At 50.4% G+C, this 15,731-nt stretch overlaps 1 protein-coding gene across 1 annotated transcript; it reads left to right on the top strand.

The window, feature by feature from the left end:
- The first annotated feature begins 928 nt into the window (after positions 1 to 928).
- On the top strand, positions 929 to 14,892 carry PSMD3 (proteasome 26S subunit, non-ATPase 3). Its single transcript, XM_037492814.2, has 12 exons — positions 929 to 1,315; positions 4,277 to 4,467; positions 5,805 to 5,942; positions 7,439 to 7,575; positions 8,423 to 8,613; positions 8,779 to 8,882; positions 12,452 to 12,566; positions 12,671 to 12,790; positions 12,878 to 12,981; positions 13,161 to 13,316; positions 14,248 to 14,298; positions 14,458 to 14,892. Exons 1-12 carry the CDS (start codon positions 1,096 to 1,098, stop codon positions 14,533 to 14,535), a joined length of 1,605 nt encoding a protein of 534 aa, XP_037348711.1. The 5' UTR covers positions 929 to 1,095; the 3' UTR covers positions 14,536 to 14,892.
- The last annotated feature ends 839 nt before the right edge of the window (positions 14,893 to 15,731 follow it).

A 15,731-nucleotide genomic window follows, 5' to 3' on the forward strand; every position in this document is an offset into this window, starting at 1 on the left:
AGGTTTATGGTCTAACTATCTTTCCCTGAAAGATTTTTTGGTCCTCGGAGACACTGATATTCAGCTCCCCATCTCAGCATCGGTCTGGATGCACAAAGGCAAAGAACTCCCCGAAACCCCCACCAATAAGGACTGCAGACTGCACCTTCTTTCCTCCTGCATATGGCACCTTGGATCAGAACTTCCACTGGACTCCATTCTCTAGCTGGTTTTGTTGTTGCTGTTGCTGACAAAAAACAGCTAGCCCTGGGTGGTACTGAGAACGGACCCCTAGATTTCAGGAAACCGGAATGCGTGTGCATAAGTGCATTCTCCGGGCTGGGGGTTTCATGCTCTATGTTCAGCCACTGCTGCTCTATGTTCAGCCACTGCTGCTCTATGTTCAGCCACTGCTGCTCTATGTTCAGCCACTTCTTTCTCAAAAGGAAGTCTGGATCTCACAAGGTTCTTCCTACTCTCCAGTTCGGCTTTATTTTAAGCCCAACAGCCCAGTTTCACATCTTCGCAGCTTCTTTTTCCCTCGTGCCCGCTGCACCGGGCGGCGGTTGAGGACAGCCTCGCGGATCTGGAAGGCGCCCTCTGCCGGGAGCAACCTCAGAGAGTTTTGCTCCAGAAACCCACCTGGCAACTCGTGATGTCATCACGCCCTGCTCTCTGATAGGCCCTCTCCACTCCTCGCGGGTTGGCGTGTTCTAGAGTCCTGTGCAACCCAGTTTGGCGCCTGCGGAGGCCTCTAGTGGACATGAATGGAAGTGCATTCGAAAGGAACGTAAAATCAACCAACTTAAGCGCTCCAAAAAAAAGGCCAAAACCCATTCAGGCTCCTCCCCGGTCGCGTCTCCAAGATCCGCCTCCATCCTGCACTTCTGCCGTTGATTTCTTTCGCCTTTGTTGACTCGGTCATCGGCCCGTCGGGCCTGGGGTTTCCCAGAAGGCCCAGCGCCGGGAAGGGGTTTGCAGCTGCTCCGTCATCGTGCGGCCCGACGCGAGGAGCCCGCGCTCGTGTGCAGGCCCGTCTCGGCCCCCGGTCTCTGGCGTGAGGGTTCACGCGAGGCCCCGGCCTCGGCCTCCGGACAAGGCCGCGACCCCGGCGCCATGAAACAGGAGGGCTCGGCGCGGCGCCGCGGTGCGGACAAGGCGAAGCCGCCGCCCGGCGGTGGGGAACAAGACCCCCCGCCGCCCTCGGCCCCCCAGGACGTGGAGATGAAGGAGGAGGCGGCTGCGGGTGGCGGCTCCGCCGGGGAGGCCGACGGCAAGGCGGCGACGGCGGCGGCCGAGCACTCCCAGCGGGAGCTGGACACCGTCACCTTGGAGGGTATGAGAGCCCGGGCCGGGGACGCGCCGTGATCGCGGGTGACAGCGCCCCGGTGACCCAGGCTCTCCTGGGGACCCCAGTGTGGTCTCCACCATCCCCGGTTCCTGGGATCACCCCCAGGTCCCCGCCTCCACTGCCCTGACACGCCCGACCCCATCCCCGATAACTGAAACTTTTCTCCAGGCTCAGGACTTCTCCCTTACACGCGTTCTCCACCCACTTGGGGGTGCATCTAGAACTAGATCCTACTGGACTGTGGACCCCTTGCGTTAGGTTTTCCCCGCTTACCCACTTTTGCATCCCACTGGATTAATTCTTGCATCCCTAATATGTGGTTGACCCCTTGATCAACCAGCCTGTGTGTGTGTGTGTGTGTGTGTGTGTAAAAGGGGTCAGGATGACTCAGAATACTGGCCCCTGAGTTTTAAGGATGGGAATGTTTTCTGTGGTCTTAGCTACCTTTAGCAACTGTTCCCTAAAGGAACTATTTCTACCTGGCTTCTTCCTTCCTTGTATTTCTAATTGAGTTGCCCAAATGATCTCATTGCTCTTTTCCTCTTTCTTCAGGCCCTTACTCCTACTGTTTCTAAAGGGCTGAACACCCTTAAACTTTGAACTTTTTAGGTGTCATCTTTGAGTTCCTAATACTCACCTGCCACCTAAACAGCATACCAAGCCCCCATTTCTTTTCTCCTAAGACCCTGTTCCCAGTTTCTTACCATCCACTTGTTCCTCCTTGTTTTTAATGCACTTTTCCCAATTAGAACATCTTGTTCACTTTGGAGCAAGTGGAATGAGCTTCCCAGTTGACCCTGTGCTGTTTTCCTGGTTCTGGCTCAAGTGGGACCTCATTATTTACTCTCTATCTCTACTAAACTGCATGAGAAACTAGGCCCAAAATAATGAGATAAAGTTATACTCCTGGGTGTTGCTTTTGAGGATGCGGTGGTGGTGACTACTTCAACTCCTGGCTCTAACGTCTGGCAACAGGATCAGTATCAATAAAGATTCTTTTACCTAAAATAATGATCGTCAGCTAGTAGCAAAGGTACTGCTCAGCTTTACCTACTGGGTACATACACATGATTCTTATAAACATTTCATTTTATTAAAAAATAAGTCATGTTCACTATAGAAATTTTGGAAAATATGAGAAGGCTAAAGTAGCCAAGGAAAAACTTCAACCATGCTTAACATTTTTCTCCTGTGAATTTCTAAGTTGCTCTCCCATAATTTAGATTGAGTTAAATATAAAGTTTGGAACAACTGGGACCTCCCTGGTGGCTCAGGGGGTTAAGTCTCAACACTATGAAGCTATCCACAGCCACTGCAGCATTCATTCAATCCCCAGCCAGGGAGCAACCCAAATGGCGCAGCAGACCTCTCCTGTCTTGCCCACTGCTCCCCTCAGCAGTGTATTTCAGTAGATCCGCCTGTTCTGTTCCCCACTCTCTTCTCTAGTGAATCCTCTCATCCCCCACATTTCTGGCCTGTACCCCAGTTCTTGTATGCATAAATAAATAAATCTTTTAAAAAAATGTTTGGAACAACTAAGTATTTAACTAAATAGAGGTGATTTTGTGTATTTTCATTTAACATAGCCACAAACATAGTCAGTGTTCAATTTATCCCAGAAACATTTATTGAATAACTGATACAGTAGTTTTAAGAGGACAATCTCTGGAACTAGTTTCTTTGTCTCTATAAATGAGGCTAGTAATACCTACTTCGTTGCGTTGTTAGGAAGATTAAAATATTTAGAAACTGCCTTTCCCACATGGTAAATACATTGTAAATTCTCCGTAAATATTAGCCCTTGTTATTCATATATCATAAGCATGACCAAGGAAGTGTCAATTGATTGCATTTTCTTATTCCTGGACATTTTAGTTGTTTCCAGTTCTTACGTTTCAAGTAGGTTTGTAACAGTCTTCTTGGTACCAAGTTTTTAGCCATCCTTTGTAATTATTTCTCAGGATAAACTCTATACCTGGTTGACTATTTAAGGTTTCTTGTAGATGTTATCCAGCAAAAGAAACTAGTGATTTACATTTTGCCATCAGAAATGTCCTTTGCACCCGTTCATTGTTATCATTTTTTTTTTTTAATTTTTTTTAATTAATTAATTAATTAATACAAGCACTGGGTACAGTCAGAAGCACGGGAGGGCGAGAGAATTCACCAGAGCCAGAGCGGGGAGCAGAGCAGGCAGAAGGACCGAAGTACACTGCTGAGGGGAGCAGCGGGCGGCCAGAGGGGTCTGTGCGCCATATGGGACCCTCCTCCGGTGGCCGGGGAGCAGCCGGGGATCGAACCGGCGCTGCAGAGGCTGCGGGCAGCTTCGCAACCCAGCGCTCAACCGCTGCACCACCGGGGAGGCCCTCATTGTTATCATTTTTTAAATGTTACTAATGTAGTAGTTGAAAAATATTTTCATTTGTGATTTTTCAAATACAGGTGAAATATATTTTTCATGTTTATTAGCTATTTGTTGTGCCTCTGTCTTGTCTGTTCATGTTTATTTTGATCTTAACCTCTTACACAAGTTCTTTGTAAAGAATATGAATCTTGATCATATCTGTTGCAAATATTTTTGTTTACATGGTTATTCAGAAGATTTTTTTATGAAGTCATGTTCATCAGTCCTCTGTGTGTGTAATTTCTCCCATCCACATTTTAAGTCTTTTCCTACTTAGAAATCTGATAAATTCCATGTGTGTTTGTTCCTTATGGTTATTTCCTTCATATTTCTGTCACTCCCTTCCCTCTGAGCATTTTCTTTCTTTGCCTATTGGTTTTATATTAAATCAATGTTTGGAATCTGCATGTATGGCTTAAGGCAAGAAAGGTAAGATAATTAGCCTTATCTTGCCCCTTGGTAAGAGGCTGCCTGGAACTACTTGATATTGGAATAGGAGAATTTGAAAACAGCATACTTTTGTTTCCTCTGGCCTTCCCCAGACATCAAGGAGCATGTGAAACAGCTGGAGAAGGCAGTTTCAGGCAAAGAACCTCGATTTGTACTGAGGGCCCTGCGGATGCTACCTTCCACATCTCGCCGCCTCAACCACTATGTCCTGTATAAGGCTGTGCATGGCTTCTTCACCTCAAATAATGCCACTCGAGACTTCTTGCTACCCTTCCTGGAAGAGGTGAGCGGGTCAGGCCCACTTGAAGGATGCGGGCTTGGCCTCAGATCTCCCAGGTGTGATTGTTTCCCATCCTGAAGACCTGCTGTGACAGCGTGGTGATGCAAAGCCGCCCACTTTAGTATTCGTTTGCCCGCTAATGAGAAAACATAGTGTCATTCTACTGAGTCCAAGAAAAGAACTGGGAAACAGGACCCTTCCAGCCAAACTCATTTTCCACTGTCACCAAACACAGACCCTTCCTCCCATTGGGTGCGGTCTCCGTTGTCCTAGTTGATGGTGTCTCCACCTCTGCCTCTGAAGCTTCACCATGGAGAGTGTATAGAACCGTGGTTAAGAGCACAGGGTTTGGGGGGAAAAACAAAGCACAGGGTTTGGAGCTAGAGTCGAGTTTGAATCCATACTCTACCAGTTGGTAGCTGTGGGATTTGGGCCACAGTGACATATCTTTGGGCCTCCTTTTCATCTGGTAAATGTGATAAGTAGATTTGGGGGCAAGGAGAAGAGTATGTATGAAGCTCTTAAAAACAGTGCCTGGCATATAGTGAATGCTGGTGAAGTTAGTTCCGTAGTGGTCTCCATGCCAGGAGACCTTCCTTTCCTTTCTGACCATACCCTGTACCCTTTATTCATGGTACAATCCAGGTCCTGCCCCTTCCAACTGCCTTCATCTCCCTGAAGTCTTATATGCATATAGTGTATTCACAGATAGGAAAACCCAGAAAATCCTTTGAGTAGAAGGATGAGTTTATTGTTTAAGGAAAGGGGAAAATGTACGCTTCCCCAGCCTCACCTGGAATGTTGTTTAACCTTTATGTCTCTAAATTCATCCAACATGATTGCTTTTTTTGAGCCAATTGTTATACATTATTACAGTTTCTGTGGCTGGGTCTGAAAGTAATTACTACACCATTTTCCCCAAATTTCCTTTGTTACTGCCAAAAAAAAAAATTATTTTTTTTTGTCTCATTCCAATTTCATCTCTAGAATTATATCATTTGTTAAATCCTGTCTGATAGGATTTGCAGTGGTTCCAGGTATGATGGTTTGATCTGCTTGGATTGCAGTCTCTCCAGGGAGTCCTTACATCGCCCTTCTGGCCCCATTACATTCTGTAAAAATGTCTTCCTGTGAGCCTTCATTATATTTATTGTATTGCCAACCTCCTTGACTTCTTAGGAAGGAGATTGTATTATCTTTATTTTGTATCCCCAGCACCTCAAAAAACCTTTGCACATAGTAGACACTCAACAGATACTTGTTGGAATACATAGCGAATGCTTAGTCGAGTCCGATTGGTTGATCTGAGCTTTCCCCTGGTAACTCCTGTCCTCTCCTAGCCCATGGACACAGAAGCCGACTTACAGTTCCGTCCCCGCACAGGAAAAGCTGCATCAACACCCCTCCTGCCTGAGGTGGAAGCCTACCTGCAGCTGCTCATGGTCATCTTCCTGATGAACAGCAAGCGCTACAAAGAGGTATCCCAGACCAGGAGGGCGCGTGATATGCCATAAGCCGTCCGTTGGCGTTGCAGGAGTGTCTCTAGAGAAGAAAGCATGATAATTGTGGGGTTATTCATACTCCTCCAGCCTCTTCCCATATGTGGGAATATGCCTGACCCCACCTCTAGGAGAGAGCCCTCAACTGCAGCTCAGGCACCAAGGCAAAGCGCTGGCAGCAGTCATTCTGTCCATCTGTCACAATACCAGTATAGTGGATTCTTCTCAGAGAATCACATTTTTAGGAAAATCCAGGGATTTGGAAACAGAAGGACCTGGGTTTAGATCCCAGCTGGACCTTAGGCAAGTGAATGTCTCCTAGATATATATATAATGGGGGAAAACAGTGCCTGCCTTACAGGATTACTGTTAGTATTAAAATAACACGCTGAACGATACTGACACAATGATCTGGCTTTCACTGTGCTTCATAAATGGCAGCTGTGGGGTCCAACAATTCCACCTTAGAGACTACATTTCCCTTGCTGCCTTCAGCTGGGGCCACCTTCCTGTTAGTCATAGCCTCTGCCCCAGAGCATCCTCAAGAAATGACAGGTCCCACTCCTCATTTTCCTAATCGGGTTTTTCCTTTCCTCGCCACTGGATGGGTTTGCGTTTGGTTTTGTTCTGGTTTGGGTTTTTTTAGATAATATAATTCACCCCCTTTAAAGTCAGTGGGTTTTGGTATATTCAGTGGTTGTGCAGTCATCATCATCTAATTCCAGAATATTTTAATTGCCCCCAAAAAGAAACACTTTGCCTACTGGTAGTCACTTCCCTCTTACCTCAGACCATTCAGTTACTTTCAGTCTCAAGTAGGTTTTCCTATTTGGGGGCATTTCATAAAAATAAAATTATGTAATACATGACCATTATATCTGGCTTATTTTATTTAGTATACCTTGTTTGAGGTTTATTGGTGTGTAGCATTATCAGTTTTCTATTTCCTTGTAAGATTTATTTTTATTGATGCATACAAGAGCTGGGGTGCATGTCAGAGATGTGGGGGTGAGAGGATTCACCAGAGACAGAGTAGGGAGCAGAACAGGCAGATCTACTGAAATACACTGCTAGGGGGAGCAACAGGTGAGACAGGAGAGGTCTGCTGCGCCATATGAGGGTTAGCTCCCTTGCTGGGGGTTGAACTCAGGCCGTTGCAGTGGGCCTTCTCATTGGTAGAGCTGAGACTTAACCCCTAAGCCACCAGGGAGGCCCAGTTCTCTACTTCCTTAATGGATGACTAATGCTCCATTGTACAAGTCAACCACATTTTGTGCTGTTCATCAGGTGATGGACACTGGGGTAGTTTCCATTTGGGGGTTATTATGGATAATGGTGCTATGAATGTTTGTGTACAAGTTTTTATGTGAACGGGTTTTCAATTCTCTCAGATACACACCTAGGAGGAAAATTGCTGGCTCTTATGTTTAACTCTTTGGGAAGCTGCCACTTGATTCTCTTGTCTGCCTGCCCAGGCACAGAAGGTCTCTGACGACCTGATGCAGAAGATCAGCACTCAGAATCGCCGGGCCCTGGACCTTGTGGCCGCGAAGTGTTACTATTACCACGCCCGGGTCTACGAGTTCCTGGACAAGCTGGATGTGGTGCGCAGGTATGGGTGACCCTCGGGGTCAGAGACAGACATGGTCAGTCACGTCCCCAGACTTGAGTGCTTGCACAGAGTCATGAGCTTGTAGGTATGGGACCCCCAGGAGGAAATGAGGGAAATGGTTACTGTGCCCTAGACCACATGAGAGGTTGAGAGAGTGGCTGATGGTAGGTGAAGAAATGGCGATACCACCGGGTGGGTAAGACCTGTCCCCCAGGCTCTTCCCCTCACCCCACATCAAGGCAGGACTGCTTAGTGGGTCAGGAGTAGAACAGTCTGGAAAACTTTTTTTTTAATATCCCTTTGCTTAAAAGCCAGAGTCCTTAAGATAGCTTGTAAGGTCCACCATGATCAGCTCTTGTTACTGCCTCCTTGACTTTATCTCCTGCTGTTCCCTGACTCACTCCACAGCCACACTGACATCCGTGCTCTTCCTTGGGGTGCCAGGCACACTCCTCAGTCTCTGTACCACCTTTTCCCTCTGCTGAGGACGCTTTTCTCCCTCCCTCCTTCAAAACTTTGCTCGAGTGTTCCTTCTCAGTGAATCCTGTCCTGACCACTCACCCCTGTCCTCTCATCCTCGATTCCCATCGCACTCACCCACTTTCCCCGGAGCCCCTACCTCTGTCTGTCATGTCTCATGATGTATTTATCATAATTGGTGCCTGCCTCCCCCACTAGAACATGAACAGGTTTCCTGAGTGCAGAGCTTTGTCCTCTTTGTGATTCAAGAAGTAGATCCTGGATACTCAGTGAATGACTAGAAGAGCCACTTATATCACTTTTTTAGGAATTGAGAGAGAGAGAGTTGCAGGTTGAGGCCTTTGACATCTTTCTTCTTTCCTTGAAGCTTCTTGCATGCTCGGCTCCGGACAGCCACCCTTCGGCATGACGCGGACGGCCAGGCCACCCTGCTGAACCTGCTGCTGCGGAACTACCTGCACTACAGCTTGTATGACCAGGCCGAGAAGCTGGTGTCCAAGTCCGTGTTCCCTGAGCAGGCCAACAACAATGAATGGGCAAGGTACCTCTACTACACAGGTGAGCAGGAGCCCACCCCCCGAGTCAGACGTTGACTTAGGCTCACTTGCTGCAGATTTCCTAAAAATTTGGTGCTTAAGTGGTGTCCAGTTGACACTCTGTTTTGCAAAGGGGGTTTGGATGAAGCCATTCTCTTGACTCCCTCTCCTCTTTCCCCACACACAGGGCGAATCAAAGCCATCCAGCTGGAATACTCAGAGGCCCGGAGGACAATGACCAACGCCCTCCGCAAGGCCCCTCAGCACACGGCTGTGGGCTTCAAACAAACGGTGAGCTCTCAAGAGGTCTCATCCCATCTCCTGTGACCAGCATGGCTATTTCCCTGTAAGAGGGGCCAAAGAGGGCTTTCTTAGCCATCATTTTCCAGAAGGTGGCAGCAGACAGCTCTCTGCTCCCTTGTTAGAGCAGTGTTTGCAGACACTACCTGCACCCCTGACAGCTTATGGTCAAAGTATTCTTCTTGGTAGGTAGATTTAGAAGATTCCAGATTTCCTAGCACACCTCACAGTCGTTCTAGGTATGGGCCTGGATTGTGTTGATAAATCCCAGGCTCTTACCTCATCCCTCACATGCCCATTTGGGAGCATAGTTCTCTGTAAATCTCCATAAACTGACTGACTTCAGTGGAACTAAACCATAGCCACCTAAGAGCTGTCAGTCACCCAGTATTTTAAGTGCTGACTTTGGTATTAGGCACAGTGAGGGATGAAAAAAGCGGTGTTTGCCAGGAAGATGAGTGTTCTTGTGGCCTGTGTAAAGTCACCACAGTAGCCAGAATTTGGACCCACCTTTCCCAATTGCAGACCTCTGCTTCCACCTTAACACAAACATCTACCTCCTGGTGCCCTTGACAGAACAGGATAAAAATATGCAATGATTAGGTCAGTGTCATGGGAGATTTGGTTTGTTTTAAAATTTAGAGAAAGACAGGTTTGGTTGTGGTCAAATAATTAAAGGAATCTTAAAGAAAAAGTTAAATTTTATCTGGTTTCTGAATGGGCAGAATTTTCACAGAAAGGAACAGCTTTTCAGATACACAGGAAATGTGAGCAGAATGCCAGATTCCTTACAACCTAAGACACTACAAAATTCCTTTTAAAAGTCACTAAAAAGGGCCTCCCTTGTGGCACAAGGGGTTAAGACTCAGCACTGTGAAGCTGTCGGCAGCCACTGCAACATGAGTTCAATCCCCAGCCAAGGAGCTGACCCACATGGTGCAACAGACCTCTCCTGTCTCACCCACTGCGCCCTTCAGCAGTGTATTTTAGTAGATCTGCCTATTCTGCTCCCTGCTCTGTCTCTAGTGAGTCCTCTCACCTCCGCGCTTCTGGCCTGTACCCTAACTCTTGTATGCATAAATAAATAAATCTTTTTTTTAAAAAAGTATTTTCAAACAAGATTTTACTGAGGATGGATAAGATTTCAGAGTTTTCTGTGGCAGAGCCAGGTGGCAGGAAAGAATGGAGAGAGCTGGAGTGCGGGCTCAAGTCCATACTTTGTTGGTGAGGTGGCCCAGAAGAGCTGGAAAAGACTGGGATAAAGAGCACAGATAGAGGGGGCCTCCCTGGTGGCATAGGGGTTAAGTCTCAGCTATCAAGCTATCACCAGCCACTGTGGCATCACGTGAGTTCGACCCCCAGCCAGAGAGCTAACCCACATGGCACAGCTGACCTCCTGTCTCATGCGCTGCTCCCCTCAGCAGTGTATTTCAATGGATCTGCCTGTTTTGCTCCCCACTCTGTCTCTGGTGAGTCCTCTCACCCCCCCCCCCCATACTTCTGGCCTACACCCCAGTTCTTATATGCATAAATAATACATCTTTTTTTAAAAAAAAAAAAAAGCATGAGAAGCCAGCTTTAAGTAGCAGAGGGAAGGTAAGAAAGGATCAAGAAAGACATCATTTGAAATGGAAACCACAGCAGAACACTATAAAAGCTTAACGGTCTGTAGTAAGAGCCACGTTCTCTCCTTTGAGATTTCATTTGCTTTCCTAGCTTCGTTCTCCATGATGTTTCACCAAAATCCATTGCTGACTGTCCATTACTACAGTCTCAGCTCTGACTGCCTTAACAAGTTACCACAGACTTGGTAGCTTAACCATCACAGATATGTTACGTCACAGTTTTGGAGGCTGGACGTCCCAGATCAGGAAGTCAGCCCAGGCACTTTCTTCTAGGGCCTCTCTTGCTCATAGATAACTTGTCTTCTGGTATCTTCGGTGGTCTGCCCTCTAGTGTCCTGGAGTCTTTTTTTCATAAAGATGCTGGCCAGACTGGATTGGGGTCTATGGATGTGAGCTCCTTCCACCTTCATCACCTCTTTAAAGCTCCTGTGGCCAAATACAGTCACATTCTACCATTGGGGCTTAGGTCTTCAATGTGTGATTTTGGGGGTTCACAGTTCAGCCCATAATACTAGATCTGACCCCTCTCATGAGCTCTCGACCTACAAATCCAACTTCCCACCTCACATCTCTCTACAGAAACTCCCTGGCTCCTCACACTCAAACTTAACCAGAGCCAACCTTCTGGGCCTCCCTGACCCATCCTCCCGCTCTCCTGACCCAGACAGGAGCCTCGGACTCTTGTCCCCACCCTCCTTCCCAACAGAAGTCAGCGGACTTGCCCTGCGTCTTCTGTCCTTGCCTCCTATCTGATGTGGCCAGTTCCCCTGTAGGAGACACTGGTGTTTCTGGTCACCCTCACCACCAGTCTGGCTCCCATATGTTGCTTCATAAAGCCGACTCTGGGCCCATCGTTGCCTTGCCCAGAAGCTGGCACTGCTTGCCCAGTGGAGGCTCGCAAGTCTTGTGAGGTAGACAGGCAGTCAGGTATTGTTACCCTGCCCATTTGGGGCTGAGCAAACCAAAGATCCAGTTGCTCATTGATTCCTCCCTAGTGATGAGACTGGACCTCATAGCCTGGCACTCAAAACAGCACATCCCCAGACTGACTCCCCCACCTCTCCTGACAGCCCCCCACATATGGAGTGTGTCCTCACACTGGCCTGCCTCTTTTCTACCCTGTTTGCATGACTGAAACATTCTGTCATCGCCTTTTGCTTCATCAGAATCCTTAAGGCTCATACTAACTTCTCCATTTCCATGGGTTTCCCTCACTCGCGGATCACTCCAGGGAGAGGGTGGCCTTGTGGGTGTATACAGAGAGGTGAAGAGACCTTGCCCAGCTGCAGCATGATCACATGCCACCCTCCTGCTTGGCAGGGAGCATCTTCATTGGTAGGCATCGTCCCCTCCCCTGTAGTGTTCCTGCACGGTCTTAACTCCACAGTAGGCACTTTCCAGAATACCTCACATTTTTTGGAGGAGGGAGGGCCCGTTTCTCCAGCCAGCCTTCTCCCTTCATGCTCTCTGCTCATTCACTGAGCTTCTGCCTTTCCTGTGCTCCTGCCTCTACCCAAACAGTTCGTTCTGTGCGTTATTCACTGCCTGTCCCCCAGGGACAGCAGCCTCCCTCACCAGCGTCTTTGGCTCATTCACTTCCATTCCTAGGCCTCTGGGCCCTGCTCCCTCCACCATTTCTGAGCCACAACCTGCCCATCTGGCCTGTTTTGCGCTTTGCCCTTTCAGCGTGGTGCACACTGGCGGCCAGGGCGGTGAGCCTGGTGCTAGGGTGGGCCAGCTCAGATATTCCCTGTCCCTGTGCCGTGAGCAGAGATCCGCGTCCACGTTCAGCACAGGGGCTCAGCTTGAGCCTGATCATGGTGCCATCTTTCCCCACTTCTCTATGTGTGTGACTGACTTAAAGCCCCATTTCATCTGCTTCCTCTGCCCGGTGGGGCTCCCTGCCCATTGCCTCCCTGTGTCTCGCCCTGCTAGGTGCACAAGCTGCTCATCGTGGTGGAGCTGCTGCTGGGGGAGATCCCCGACCGGCTGCAGTTCCGCCAGCCATCCCTCAAGCGCTCGCTCATGCCCTACTTCCTTCTGACCCAAGGTAAGGAAGGCCAGTCCCCTCCCGGAGCTTGCCAGGCTCCTGGGCACCATGGCCTCTTTGATGTTATGACCATTTGCCTTGTCTTATCCTCTCCTCCTCTGCAGCTGTCAGGACAGGAAACCTCGCCAAGTTCAACCAGGTCCTGGATCAGTTTGGGGAGAAGTTCCAAGCAGATGGGACCTACACCCTAATCATCCGACTGCGGCACAATGTCATTAAAACAGGTATGGGCCAGGGTCTGGGCAGCCTCTCTGGGGTGTCTGAGGAAAGGTGTGGGGCCTGTGCCCACCGACCCCACCTTCCTCTCCCAGGTGTGCGCATGATCAGCCTGTCCTATTCCCGAATCTCCCTGGCCGACATCGCCCAGAAGCTGCAGCTGGATAGCCCGGAGGATGCAGAGTTCATTGTTGCCAAGGTGGGGCTGATGCAGGACGTGGTTCCGGGGTGGGCTGGGAGGAGGTTGGGCCCACTCACTGTGCCAACAGTGACCCAGGAAGTTGCTAGAGAGCGTGGGAGTACAAAGGGATGTATCCGATGGTGAGGGCTTGGAAAATGGGCTGTCTGGTGATTTTTCCTCCCTGTGGGGGCCTGCAGGCCATCCGGGATGGCGTCATTGAAGCCAGTATCAACCACGAGAAGGGCTACGTCCAGTCCAAGGAGATGATCGATATCTATTCCACCCGAGAGCCCCAGCTTGCCTTCCACCAGCGCATCTCCTTCTGCCTGGACATCCACAACATGTCTGTCAAGGTGAGAAGCCCTGGCCGGGCAGCGGCCCAATCCACCCTCCACATCCCGGAAGTCCTCGGAGATCTGTTCAGTTGGTGGCCACTTCCCAGTGCATCTCCAGGTCACTGGGTAGCAGGCGGGCAGCCAGGGGGGCTTATGGGCCTGTCACATCTATTGTTTTTAAGGAGTTGGGCACCAAGGAGGACCAGACAGGGATTCAGGGCATTGGTTTCTAGATTTGGCTCCAAATTTGAGTCATTTAGGGACTATAAGGGACAGGAGGAGGTGGGGGGGGCCAATTTGAGTCACTCTCCTACTCTGAGCCTCTTTCTCCGCCTGTGGGGCTGATAATGAGGAATGACCCACCCTCCTCGGGGCTGATGAGATTAGGCAACCTCGGCAGGGGCACCTCCAGAGGCTGTTAAGTCCTTCCCTGTGTCAGCCACTGCCTTAGATGCTGTTGCTGTTCGGTGACTGTATTTTCTTCCGGTCTCCTCCCAGGCAACCAGGGATAATTGCTGCCTTGCTTAAAAGCTGGCAAGTGCCATGCACCTCGGGAAACTTGAGTACCCTGTATCATCTGGTCCCCCCGCTACTGCCCCTCACCCTTTTCTCCTCGGCCCCTCCCGCCACAGCTGGCTCCCCTGAACTCAGCCAGCCTCTTCCCACAGGCAGCTCCCGCCGGGGCGCGCCCTTCCCTCCACTAATCCTTTCCTCTCCTCCCTGCCCAGTCCAGAGGGTTAGTCATTTGTACCTCTAGATTCTCCTAATTCTTTTTCCTGCACTTTCCACCTGGCACTGTAACAGTCTCCACGTCTGGCTCCCCGCTGGACTAAGCTGGGAGGGACTGACCTGTCTTAGTCCTTGGTGCGCAGAAGCAGTGCAGCGAGTGTGGGCTAAGCCAGGGCTAAGCCAGGGCCGCGCCTCATGTCTGCTCTCTCCTGTGCTTCAGGCCATGCGGTTTCCTCCCAAATCCTACAACAAGGACTTGGAGTCTGCAGAGGTAAGCCGCCTCCCGCTTCCGGCAAGGCTGCCAGGGGAGAGGGCGGTTTCTGGAAGACTGGGGGAGTAGCTCTGGCACTCTAGCAGTCCCTCACCTTGGGGTGAGCCTGGTGGGTGAGCCTCTGAGGGAGCGCCCAGCCCTCGCCCTCCCTTCCCCCAGGAGCGGCGTGAGCGAGAGCAGCAGGACCTGGAGTTTGCCAAGGAGATGGCGGAAGATGACGACGACAGCTTCCCTTGAACCCGGAGGGCTGGGGAGGGGCGGGGTGAATGGGGACTGGATCTTCACCTTTTCCCCGGGGGGTCCCCTCTCCAGGGGGCCCTTTTCCCACACACACTCGCAGACTGCATATGTGCAGAGGGTGAGGGGTGCAGGGAGCCGGCCACCCCCACCTCACGCCAGGGCCCCTCCCCAGCCGTGTGACCCAGCACAGAGCGGGCAGTAGGCGGGCAGGAGCCCCCAGGGCAGGGTCCTGGCTGACAGTGTGGGCAGCACTACACTCTCCTCCCGGGAGCAGGGGCTGGACTTGGGACATGCATTGGGTTGTATGTTTTTTGAAGCTTCAATTATGATTTTTAAACAATAAAAAGTTCTCCAGAACTCTTCGTGCATCCGTTCATTACTGTGCTCGGCTCTCATCACAGTATTGACAGGCCCAGGTTTTTTCCTGATCTTGGGGTACTAGTCCTGGCCATTAGAGAACCCAAGATAGCGGGGGATGAAGAGGAAGCTGTGTACAGGATGGAGGAACCCCATTTCCTGGTGGACTGGCTCAGATTCTGGGCAAATCACGGCACCTCTCAGGATCCCTTTCCACATTTGAAGTGAAGGCTTAGACTCTGGGACCTCCTGGCTCTGAGGTTAGGAATCTAGGTTTCTGGGGGATCAAGGAAGAGTGAGGTCATGGAGCAGAGAAGGGACTCAGAGGCGCCACAGCAGCTTGAGAAGGCCTTGTCCACTAGTCGCTGGGGGCTGGTGAGTCAGGTCCCCTGTGGCCACCCTCGCCCTGCTCCAGCGGTGTGGGTGGGAAAGTGCACCTGCCCGGGCCTGGTCTCCCAGCCCATGCCAGTCACTGGGGTTATAACCTGTTCTTGGGCTGGCCGCGGAGGCCCTGCTGCCAGCTTGCTCTGTCCCAAGGACTCATCTGAGCAGCCCTGGCAGTGGCTTCAGCCTCTGCCGTCTGCTGTCCCACCACACTCATTTCCACAGGTCTGCCAGGCCCCATGCCTCATGGGCAGTGAGCCCCTGCTTTCTGTCCCCTTCTCTGGAGGTCACTGGTCCAAAAGCCTAGTTTCCAACTAGTTTCTAAGTTCTCAGCATGGGGCCTCCCCTTCCCGGGCCTTGGCCCGTACCTGCCACTGGGTCGGACATAGTCTTGCTTCTCAGGAAGGTGGGCCCTGCGAATCTTCACACCCCTTCACACATCTTCCTATTCC

Source organism: Talpa occidentalis, unplaced genomic scaffold (assembly GCF_014898055.3).
Source record: "Talpa occidentalis isolate TD23 unplaced genomic scaffold, MPIMG_talOcc4v2.1 talOcc4.7, whole genome shotgun sequence".
Classification (NCBI taxonomy): domain Eukaryota; kingdom Metazoa; phylum Chordata; class Mammalia; order Eulipotyphla; family Talpidae; genus Talpa; species Talpa occidentalis.